The 12268-nt window shown below is 41.7% G+C and overlaps 1 protein-coding gene across 1 annotated transcript in view; it reads left to right on the top strand.

Moving 5' to 3' along the window:
• GPAT3 (glycerol-3-phosphate acyltransferase 3) overlaps positions 1 to 12268 on the top strand; it is a 115869-nt gene that overhangs the window by 74772 nt on the left and 28829 nt on the right. Inside the window, exons 4-8 of the mRNA XM_029599392.1 lie at positions 2511 to 2585; positions 3607 to 3696; positions 9071 to 9164; positions 11215 to 11330; positions 11854 to 11909. Coding sequence (XP_029455252.1) covers positions 2511 to 2585; positions 3607 to 3696; positions 9071 to 9164; positions 11215 to 11330; positions 11854 to 11909 — 431 coding nt within the window. The remainder of the gene's footprint in view (positions 1 to 2510; positions 2586 to 3606; positions 3697 to 9070; positions 9165 to 11214; positions 11331 to 11853; positions 11910 to 12268) is intronic.

Below are 12268 nucleotides of genomic sequence, written 5' to 3'. Positions count from 1 at the left end.
AACATTGTTACCTTAAGCACTCTTGAAACTTTGTATACTTGACTGCATTTATAAAGATTGTACTCATCTGCAAGATATGTCTGCCTGTGAATTGCATTGAGAGGATAAATCACTCCTTCTGTTTCATTAAGGTCTCTGTGCCTGTGGATGATTCATCTGATTTGACACACCCCTTTAGTATCTGGATATGGGTATCTTCTTTACATCTTCCTCAGTAAAGAAAGAAGCAAAAAATTAATTTAATCTCTCTGCTATGGTCTTGTCTTCTCTTAGTGCCCCTTTTACTCCTTAATATTCTAATGGTCCAACTGACTCCCTCACAGGCTTTTTGCTTTGAATATACCTGAAAACATTTTTTTGTTTCTGCTTCCACAGCACAGCTTCTTTTCAAATTGTACCTTTGCTTTCCTTATCAGTGCTTTGCATCTAGCTTGCCAGTGCTTATGCTGTTTCCTGTTTTCTTCATTCAGATCCCTTTTTCATTTTTAAAAATGTTATTTTGGTTAGAATAGTCATTTGGCCTTCTTTTCACCTTTTTTTTTAATTCGTGGAATACATTTGGTCTGAGCTTCTAAGATATTTTTAAACGTCTATGCCTGATGTAAAGACTTAGGAAGTAGTTTTCAAAGGAGTTATGCACTTAAATATAACATACTATTGTAACAATTTTCAAAAGCCTACTTATACATGGAAAGTGCATTTATCCATGTAAAGTCCAGTTTTCAGTATGTAAATACTTTTGAAAATTCCCCCTTAACTGTTGCAATTGCGCCTTTCAGTTTTTTCCTAACCATTTTCCTCATTTTATCATTCTTCCTTTTGAAAGTTAAATGCTATTGCAGTAGATTCCCTAGGTGACCTCCCTCCAATTATCAAGTCAAATTTGATCATGTTATGATCACTATTGCCAAATATCTCCTAACACCATTATCTCTTGCACTAAATTGTGTTCCACTAAGGATTAGATCTTAAATAGCTCCCCCTCGTGTTAGTTCTTGTATCAGCTGCTCCATGAAGCAGTCATTTATTTCATCTAGAAACCTTTCCTCTTTAGCATGTCCTGATGTGATATTTACCAGTCAATACTACGGTAATTGAAATCACCCATTCTTGGGTTGCTAATTTTGTTAGCTTCCCTAATTTCTGTTAGCATTTCATTGTCTGTTCATTCTGGCCAGGAGGATGGTAGAACACTGCCAGTGCTATTCTATTCCCCTTCTTATAGTGGTTTGTTTACTCAAGCTGTAGTCTATCTATCCAGATCCTCCCATGCTATGTCCATGGCAGGGTCTCTCTTTAGCTAGCTGTCTGTGTACTGCCTCCCTATCCCCAAAATGTCGGTCAGGCCACCTGCAACAATCCCAAGGTTCCTCTCTCAGGTGTCCTAGAGTTTAGATAGAATATGCGGTGGCTATCTGCTCAGTAGCAGTTTTACCCAAAGTCATCAAAGAATGATTGACAACTTCTTTTTTTTTTTTTTTTGCAAGAGTGAAGGTTTCTCTGGTCATTATGTTTTTATATATGAAATGTTTTATGTTATGAAATGCCCTTGCATGTTTTTTTTTTTAATGTACTCTCATTTTGGGCCTCTGGACAGGGTTGAATAATACATACGAACAAATAAGGAAAATACTAAAACCTTAACACAGGGACAGCCATATGCGGACACACTCTGACCTGTCTAGAGATGTTTGAGGAAATATATTTTGATGAGAAGTGGAACAGTCTTGATTGCAGGCCTTGAAGCAGACATATGACACATGGGACCATGCTGGGGTTTTTTGAATTTTCAACAAAAAAGAGAAGTGGCTTCAGTGTTTTTGTAAAAGAGCACTGTTTTTTTAAAACAAAAGTTTTGTGGATTCATTCAGCAATATTGAAAAATTATATTAAAAGAATGGGACTAGGATTAAAACGAGTGGTTTTCCTCTGCCACAAAGTTTGTTTTTCCACATTTGACTGTCTCTGCATTAAGTTTTTAGTATTTTCCAGGTTAGGTAAAAGTGATCTAAAGTAACCTAAACGATTCAGCTAGTGATTTTCAATTGGGAATTAATTTTTCACTCTGCTTTTGGGATTGTTTGTGTTTTATATGAAACAAATGGAGGGGCTCATGAAATGCGAACCTGGTCGCTTGTTGCAATAAAGTTTCTTCATGCCTTTTATTAAATGCTTTCCTGCTTTTTTACCCCATAATGGAACATATGGCTTATGAGGACTGGTGGGGTAAGGGCCTGTGGGTCTCATTGAGGATCCCCTTTTCTACCTTATTTTTCCCCTCTTTATAATTCGGGCCCTGCTAGTCATTCCACTGAAGAAAAGCTCAAGCACAGCAATCCCGATTACTAGTACCGTTCATGTTCATTCGCTATTGTGAACCTCTTTGACATGTAACACAACTTAGTTGTTTTTATAGTGTATTATCCCTCCCCCCAAATTTCTCCTTGTGTTTCTAATTTATATTGCTATGCCTGGAGACATGTTTCAATATTCATGGTCATGTTTTGCAGCATCACCCTGGCTACGATTGGGATCAGCTGGCTGGTTGTGGGTGCCACCCTGGTAGGACAGCTGCCAGAGAGCAGGTAAACAGCTTGTTGAAACTGCGGCACCTGCGTACTTATCCCGAAGTGTTGATCTAACAATGAGCATGGAGATTAAAACAAAACGCAAAAAAAGCCCCAGACCATAGCACCAAATCCAAGGCAGTCCGGGAAATGGGATTTTACATGGCAGAAGTGTGCACAGATAATTAAGGCAGCAGCTGCTGGTGAGGGCTGCTGTGCTCTTCTGTTTGAAGGGCACGCACCTGGGCGGTGTACTACCGGTGGAACAGGCTTGTCAGCTCACTTTTCCTCTAACAGCACCAATTTTGTTTAGATGTATCAAAAGAAAATCCATTTTAGCCTTGTGGGCTGCTTTTTTTTTTTTTTTTTAATGTAAAAAAAAAAAAAAAGCTATAGGAAAAAACCTTGACCAAATGAAAATGTTTATTTCTCATTTAATATTATAGCGGTCTAACAAAATGAAGGAATTAATGGTAGAAGGAAGTTGAGATAAGGGTGCTCTTGTTGTTTTCCTCTCTGATAGATAGTGCCATCAGTGTATACAGTGCTGTACAAGAGAATTCACATGCTTGTAATGGCCCTTCCTTGGAAGACCTGACAGTTTTCAAGTTAGGCACTGAGAAGTGAAGTGGCCTGCTTAAGATCATACATTGAATACTGGAGAGAAGGGGAGTGGAGCTTGGGTTTTCCAGTTCACAGCTCTCTGCCCTGTCCACTGTGTTAAAATGCCATCCCAAAGCAAGAGTGGTAGATGCACAGCAGTTGTGTCTATAATATTGTGCTAAGTTTTGAAACCAAACTTTCTCGGCATGGCTCTTTTCCTAAGATTAAACCATTTCTCCTCCTCGTCTTGTCCACCAAAATTCATGAAAATGAGGGTGCCCTTGAACTCCTCTCAAGCTGCAAGAGAATTTCGCTCTCTCTGAGCGGTGAGAGGTGACATTCAGAAGTTAATATGTATGTGGTGTTAGCTAGTAGCACATGAGTAAACCATTATTAAAAAAAAAAAAAAAAAAAAGGCGTGTCTTTACTTCTGCAGGATGAAAAGCTGGCTCAGTGAACTGGTTCACCTGGTGTGCTGTCGGATTCTTGCAAGAGCACTGTCCAGTGCTATCCAATATCATGACAAGTGAGTGAACAAATGTCAGACAAGTACAGTAGGTAAATATTTGGTCACATTAGTAACAGAGGGATGGCTCGCTGGCTCAGCACTTTGTGTGACAGAATCTGAGTTCTGTTTTTTTTTTTTTTTTTAACCGTATGGTTCTATAATGACCTTTCTTCTTTTGTGCTCCATCTAATGAAATGCATGCCTATATGATATTTTTGATGAGTTGCCCTTAAGGAAAGTTAAAGTTCTTTTAAGGTTAAACAAAATATATTGGGTACTCGATTGCTCTAGCGCTGTCAGAAATCAGACCTCTTGTTCAGATGCAGCATCTGTCTGTGACACCTAAGGCCAGCAGCAGCAAACTTACCCTTAGATTCATCAAAATGCTATAATAATGCATGGGTAACGCCCACGCTGAGAAAAAGGGGCATGTTTATGGAAACTTTAGAATTACTGTACCACGTGGTAACAAAGCACTTCGCATCGATAGTATCTAGTGGTTTGGTAAACTTTTTGCTCCCCGTGATAACTCCTATTTCGCATCTCGCGCTGAGAGAGAACAAGCTTCTAGGGAGGCCCTCACAGTGTGCAACTATTTATATGCCTATAGGAGGGGCATCTAATAGCTCGAGGTGTTGTTGCTGGTGGTTTAGGGGCCAGTTTTTTTCATGCAGATTGAGATGTACAAACAGCACAGTACACCTCTGTGAAGATTTGACGTCATTTGGAGTGAAAACTACAAAAAGACAGCCTGACTGTTTATATTCATATGTATATGTAACTATAGATGTTTCAATTTTCAAAATATACCTTTATTGTTTACTCAGTGTTTTTATTTTACTGTTACATGGCTCTAAACAATTCTTGCTATCACACTATTATCAATGCATCCCCACATTTCCAATTTCTAAAATCCCCCTAATTCACCATACATATCCCTCTCATACATACTCACACATTCATCCCTATCATAAAATACATATGACCATTACCCAACCATTTGCCATATCACAAATACATGTCAACCCCAATATATATTGTGCTGTTCTTATGTTGTGTCCGTTGCTGCTCGATGCCCTCACTTCGCCCTCTTTACCTCTGTGGCGACTCCCTCCGGGTCTGATGGACGGTTAGCTTCCATGGCATCTTCTTGCCATCTCCCTCCGGCATCCCCGGACCGGAACGACGCTGCGGATCCGCCATGTACCTGATGATGTAGGGCGCACGCTCCGATTGATGTACCAGCAAGGGCGCGAACCTCGGGGGCGTCCCCCTGAGATGACGTCATCCGCTTCCAATATGAAAGGTCTCTGTATCTGCTAATGAATCGAGTTAGCAAGGGGATTACTTCGGCTTTTCTCCCAAGCTACTCTGCCTCCTCGGACTTACCAGGGGTACCCGCTCTTCGGGGGCCTCGCTCAATTTTCTTTATTTCAGATTGCAGATAGGAACCGGTACTCGCTCCTCGAGGGCCCATGTTCCTGAACACTCTGAAGATTCTCTACTGCCTGGAAGCTATCTCAGATACAGACATTTGTAAGTTACCATCGCTCTCTCAGAGCTTTCCCTGGAGCTAGGTACTCACTCCTTGAGGGCCTAACCCTTTCCAGCTACTGAGCTTTCTAAAGACCTATGTGAGTTTTGTCATCCAGTTCTGTTTATGAATACATCATACCCTTTCTACTCACTATCTATAGTTTCTCTACAGCTCAGCAACCCTGGGATCGCTGTTCTAGTACCTGAGGGACTTCAGCCAGCCCGGGCATATCAGCTCACTACTGCCACCTCTGGTGGTTCTACTATCCTGTCTAATAAAAGAATTATCTATGTCTGTCTCCGTACCCAAGCCTAGCCGCTGGTCCCTCTCAGGATATCCTCCTGGGGGCGCAGTCATCTGCCATCGGCCCAAGGATCCACCTATCTACTTTCCTCTACACTGAGTGCCCTCTCCAAGCACTCTGCTGGTAACAGATTGCTACTCCTTCTCCATCAGGAGTCTTCAGCAACAAATTCATAACAGATTGCTACTCTGCAGTCTAAACCCTAACAGATTATTTACTACTCCCTCTACAGGAGCTGAGCATATCAGATTGCTAACTCCTCCCTTCCTCAGGAGCCGATTCATAACAGATTGCTAACTCCTCTCTTCCTCAGGAGCCAATTCATAACATCTTATAAACATTCATCCGGTGTCAACCTTTACTTGTAAGTCACAAAGTCTGCACTAGCGTATTTGTGATTTCAAAGACCACAGTCCTTTTTCTTTTACCACTGGATCTTCTTCAATCCAACAGAATACTATATTTTCACTCAATGTTCACTCTCTCTTTACTGTGTCCTTAAACACTGAAATCTCTTAATCTTCAGTTAAACAGATCTTTCAACAAACATCAATGTCCACACAGTGTACTGCCTCCGAACCGCTTCTAGGTGTACACACTCTTTTGCAGAACACAAGCTTTTACTTAGCCAGATCAGACGTAAATGTTGAAAAACTTACAATCCACTCGCTCTCTTGGACATGCAAATACTGCGTTTAACCAGACCCATATTTTATTTCACTGGACCCACTCGACGCCATGGCATTTCGATGGCGTCCCTGCCGCCTGCTTCAAGGGATCGTTCCACACCACCTCTGGAACCCACTGGCTCACTTTACGAATCCCGTGCTACTGCACTATTGCTTCAAACACATGAAACTATCAAAACAGCTTCATCAGCATTATAATGCTCTTCATGTCTATTTCTTACAACAATCTAAAAGAACAATACAACCTCTATATTCATCCATTTCCTCAACACATCCCTCCTAGCTACGTGAATATATCAAACACTCATACATACCCTCAAGGATTTCAGCTGTAGTTCTACTCACATCCTGTTCAGAAAAACTTTAGCGGTTATAAACCCAACCACTACCCTCCCCCCGCCTACCTCCATCCCAACATTATGACCTCACTGACACACAAGCCACAAAACCTTCCTAACTCCTCCTTCCAGCTAGGTACCCCCCATCTTTTGTTAATGATTCACTTATTGAATCACCTGTTGAATCATATCAAAGGAACCCCTCAGTCTAGAACATCACATTCTATTCTACTTCCTTATTAAGACCTGTTGGCTCTACTGTATTCCAATAAAATATATATCTTTGTTCTTTCATAAGAAGGACTCTATTTAAATCACCCCCTCTTGTTCTAGGTTGTATTTGTTCTAATACAGTAAACCTAAGGTCTTCCACTAAATGTTGTGAAGACCCCCAGTGTTCAACCAGAGGTGCTTCAATCCTATTTTATTTATTTATTTATTTATTTAAGTTTTTTTATATACCAACATTCAAGACGATAGTCCCATCATGCTGGTTCACAAGAAACAGGGGTGCAATTAAAATAAACTTTACAATTTGAACAATAGTGCAGAAAAACAGTTACATGTAACAGGGAATCAATAACTTGGAGTAAGAAGGAAAATGAAGATCAGATAATTATAAATATATATAATAACATTATAAGGGGTGGCTATTAATGCTATTACTAGCGAAGTATGTTGATTGAAGGGAGTTAAGTAATGTTGGAGTTAGCAAAGGCCTGCGTGAACAGCCACGTCTTGAGTCTTTTCTTGAATGTTGAGATGCTGGGTTCCATTCTAAGATCCGGGGGAATGGAGTTCCATAAAGTTGGACCAGCTGTGGAGAAGGCCCGATCTCTAAGCGTGATGTGTCTGGTAGTTTTGGCTGGAGGTACTTGAAGTGATCCTTTGTAAGCATCTCTTGTCGGTCTTGTTGAGTAGTGTAATCGGAGGGGGATATGGAGATCGATTGGGGCTAATTGATGGATGTTTTGAAAATGGTGAGAATGGCCTTGTAGATTATTCTGAAGTGGATAGGCAGCCAGTGGAGGCCCATCAGGATAGGTGTTATGTGTTCTCTTCTCCTGGTGTTAGTGAGTATACGGGCAGAGGCATTTTGGACCATTTGCAATGGTTTGGTGTGTGATGAAGGGAGACCAAGCATGATGGTGTTACAATAGTCCAGCTTTGCGAAAATGATTGATTGTAGAATCGTTCTAAAGTCATGAGTGTGGAAGAGAGGTCGTATTCTTTTCAGCACTTGGAGCTTATAAAAGCAGTCTCTGGTGGTTTTGTTGATGTTCGCTTTCAGGTTTAGGTGATTGTCAATTAGAACTCCTAGGTCTCTCACTTGTGTAGTGTTTGGTAAGGTTGGATGAGTGTGTGTGAGGGAGCTGTTTTCTGGTGTGATGATTAGAAGTTCCGTTTTTGATGAATTTAGTATCAGGTTGAGACTATTACTATTAATACCTAATACTATTGCACCTAATACAACTCATATGTTCTTGGATATGTATTTTCAGTTTCTGTACTGTCTTACCAATGTATCCCAGCCCACAGGGACACCATATTAGATATATTACTCCCTCAGACTCACATGAGGTGCAGGATCACAGCTGAAAAGGACGTCTGACTTTGTTCTATGAGACAGTGTCATATGCGGTATTGAGGATTAAGGGTCATTTGGAGTGAAAAACGTCTCACAAAGATAAAATTTTGTACTATGTTATCTCTTCCCTGTTATAGAGTCAAGCTAGGGTGAGAGAACATAGTAGAAATGTCATCTTTGTGAGAATTTCCTCACTCCAAATGACGTCAAATCTTCACCAAGTTGTGGCTTCATGTCTACCTTAACTGGAGCCTCATGCTCTGTACAATCTAAGTTGTTACCAGGTCTTGCTCATAATTGTTTCCTTGTACAGCACAGATGTTTTGTTTCTCATATTGTAAAGTTCTTTCCAAAACCATGCTTACGTATGCAATCGTGCAGCAGAATGGTATAAAAACATACCATAGATTCACAATGAACTCCGATGAACTTTGTGCATAGTTCCTGTGGATGATAATTTTTTTGCTCTTTAGCCTGGCACCCTAAAGGGAGTCTATACTATATTTTTTCCTAAAATGAAATGGCACAAGTACTAGGCCTAATATGTAATTTTATTTTTAAAAATTCCGCTCTTCTTTTTGTAGCCATTCGCACTGAGTGCTATTATAAAGATGCCAGACTGGGTCCCCAAAAGGAACTTGCAGGCTTGATTAGTATATGAAATTTCTGTTGCTTCAAATGGGCTTTTTATAAAAGTGAGAAGTCCATTTTTCTCTAGTCAACAAACTTTGTCACATGGATTGTGGATCAAATTAAAAATGCCATCTTGAAAAATGGGAGAATAACCTTCAATTGTTTGGTTCTGCCCTTCCTTGTCCTCTGCTTTCACACAATAACAACCTAATGGCACAGCAGTCCTCCCCCTCCCAAAGCAGCGAACACTGCAGTTTTTAAAGACTCTTTTTGGGTCCACGTTATTTTGTTTTTGTTTTTCAGAGAGAACAAACCAAGAAAAGGAGGCATTTGTGTTGCCAACCACACCTCGCCCATTGACGTCATCATCCTAGCTAATGACGGGTGCTACGCTATGGTAGGAGCAGGCAGAGCCAATGTGCTCGAAGCACGTTTGTGAGGGAAAAGGGCATCCGGCCTGGAAGTTTTCATTTGCCTGTGGGAAGCAGTGGCAACCCGGCGCGCACAAATCTATGCTCGATTTTATAACATGCATGCGCAAGGGGGTGCACAATTGTGCAACTTGCGCACGCTGAGCCACGCAGCCTTCCTCCGTTCCCTCCAAGGCCGCTCCGAAATCGGCCTCGGCAGGAACTTTCCTTTTGCCCCTCCTCTCCTACCTAACCCGCCCCCCAGCCCTACCTAAACCCCCCCCCCCTTACCTTTGTCCTATTAGTTGCACCTGCCTCCAGGTAGGTCTAGATTGCGCGCGCCGGCCAACGACTGGCCCACGATCCCAGGCACAGCAGCAAAAGGCCGCTGTGCCTGGAGGCCCACGCCCTGCCCCTTTTTCAAAGCCCCAGGACTTGCGCGTGTCGCTGAGCCTATGCAAAATGGGCTCGGCGCGCGCAGGAGCGGGTTTTCGGGTTACGCGTGTAATATACGCATGCAACCCTTTGACAATCCACCCCATTATAATTATCTGCCTGTGCATATAAATCAGGTGGCTATGCTTAGGTGTTATACTTTTTTTGTGCCTAAAATATACATGCATGTGTTTATAAAATAGGTAGAGATAGTAAGCACTTCCATTGCATTGCAAATATTCATGCTTAATGAAACCCACGCGCAAACTTTCAGAGCAGAACTATGCGGTATTTTATAAATTGTGCAGCAACTCGCTGCAGTTTGTTAAAAAGCTAGGATAAATCTTGCATCTACTTGCGCACGCAGATGCAGTACCGCGGATAGATTTGAAAGCTGGGCTTCCTGTGTGGTAGAACGTGCCCAACACCATTCCCTAGGGAGGAAGCCGAGGCATTGGGAAGGCGATACCTGGTGTCTAGTCATGCGGTGAGTGGCAGCTGAGGCCTTACAGCTCTCTGCTCCCTTGCTTTATTAATCCTTTCAGGAGCCCTACATAAGGTACCCAATACAGATGGTTAAAAAAAAAACAAAAAGCAAAGGACAGAAAATGAGGTTAGCCTTGAAAAAAAGGGGCTGATGAAAACCATTCACGTCATAGAAAGTACTTTAAGTTAAAGGAGTGCTCCAACTTGGCTACCTCAGCCTCAGATGGGGTAATACGCTCCCTGTTTGGTGTTGCACTAAAATATAGAGCTGTATATACCTTCAAAGAGAGAGTAGAACTTTTTATAAGCTATGGGGCTCTGTTCTTGGTGCTGTGCACCCAGTTAACCCATAAATTTCTGCTAAACGTGTTGGGGAATGTTTTATAAGGAAGAGTGCAATGCCCTGCCACTCAGCACGGGACCAGGGCACAGAGAAGTCCTAACAAGGGTCCGGCCTGCAATATTTTGGAAAGCAGCTTTACCTCCCCTGCCCTTGTATCTGCTACATCAAAGTGCTACTTTACTATGCAACCTGTCCATAGGTATGTCTTTACGTTTTATTCTTTAGTGGTGATAATTAGGTTTTATTATGGAGTGCCTTTTTAAAAGAATTCATCAGTGCAAGATTTCTGTATGCTTCAATAAGGCAACTGTAGCACTTCGTGGGTGAACGGTGTCTACCCACTTTTGTGCCCGGTGTCACGTGGCTGTTTCCAAAGGGGAAAGAGATCAGAAAAAACCCCCCATTTGTTATTACTAAGAATTCCCTTTTGATAAAAGGACATGCAGGGAAATAGCAGCTTTCCTGAGGCCATGTGCAGACTGTGGGGGACCAGTTCTCTTGAGTTGTACTTCACCACCGTATGTTTTAGGCTGCTTGCCTACACAAGTGAGCAACCTGCCCAAACCCGAGGCGAGAGGTGAAACCGGGCATAACCTCGAGGCAACATAGCATCGACACTGTTACTCTTTGGCATAAAACACAGGCACGGTTGCTTCTGGTATCCAGTTTGTGCTTGTTTGGTATCTGTGCTGGTGCTGTGGCACTAGTAAACTTGACAGCGGGATGGTTATGAGGAGCAATAGCATTTTGTGTTTTTTTTTTTCACTTTTCAGGTGGGCCAGGTTCATGGCGGTGTAATGGGAATTATTCAGAGGTCTATGGTGAAGGCTTGTCCACATGTATGGTTTGAGCGCTCTGAAATGAAAGATCGCCACCTAGTGACTCAAAGGTAAGTCCTGGATGAAAATCTTGGTCCTCTGTCCACAGCAGCACTTGGACTCCAATGCCGTGGGCCTGGATTAAGGAAAACAGGTTTGATTTAGCCATCCAAGACCTTGTAGTATAGGATATACTATATGACATGTATATCAAAGAAAGCACCTGTTTCATGGCTGATCTCTGCAGTCAATGGTGCATAAGAAGGCAAAGAGGATGAACGATTGAGAACAGTGGCATAAAACTGGTTCCATGGACCCTGGCATTTTGGTAGCGATGGTGCTTATCAGAGAGATGGAGGTGAGAGAAGTGCTGTGTCTTGGATTTGCTTGGTAACCAGATTTTCTTCCCTCCTTGTGCCAAGACATCTGACACAGCATGGCACTTCTTATGTCTCTTGCTGAATTGTTTTTCTGGTAGTGGGGCGATGACTGTTTAGATGTTACTGGACAAAACTCTTCAGTGTACCACAGCGGTACTGCTAAGTAAAAGGAGTTATAATTTTGAATCTTTTTTTCTTTTTTTTTTAATCACAGGTTGAGAGAACATGTTGCAGCTAAGACGAAATTACCAATTCTAATTTTTCCAGAGGGTAAGAGATAAACAGCTTGTACTATACAGCGCTGTGTTTACCTTGTAGTGTTATATAAATGTTTAGTAATAGAAGCAGACCTCCATTTTTCTGCTACCATTATATAGGTGTTTTTCTTTTGAAGGGTACTTAGACTGACATTTTAAAACATGTTTAAACCCCTCCAGTCTTGGTGTGATTTGTTTCGTGGGTGGATGGATGGTTGAATGATGAATGGTACATTATGTACTTATTTTTAATTGTAAACTGTTGGTTTGTGTTACTGCTCCGTCATTGAAAGTAAAACTGATTTGGCTAGCCACACGTCAGTGAATGAGTTATTACCAATTCATGCTATGTAAGTAAAGCAACGAATAGGC

This window comes from Rhinatrema bivittatum, chromosome 1, assembly GCF_901001135.1.
Source record: "Rhinatrema bivittatum chromosome 1, aRhiBiv1.1, whole genome shotgun sequence".
NCBI classification, from domain to species: Eukaryota; Metazoa; Chordata; class Amphibia; order Gymnophiona; family Rhinatrematidae; genus Rhinatrema; species Rhinatrema bivittatum.
This window is presented reverse-complemented; position numbering and strand designations above follow the sequence as displayed.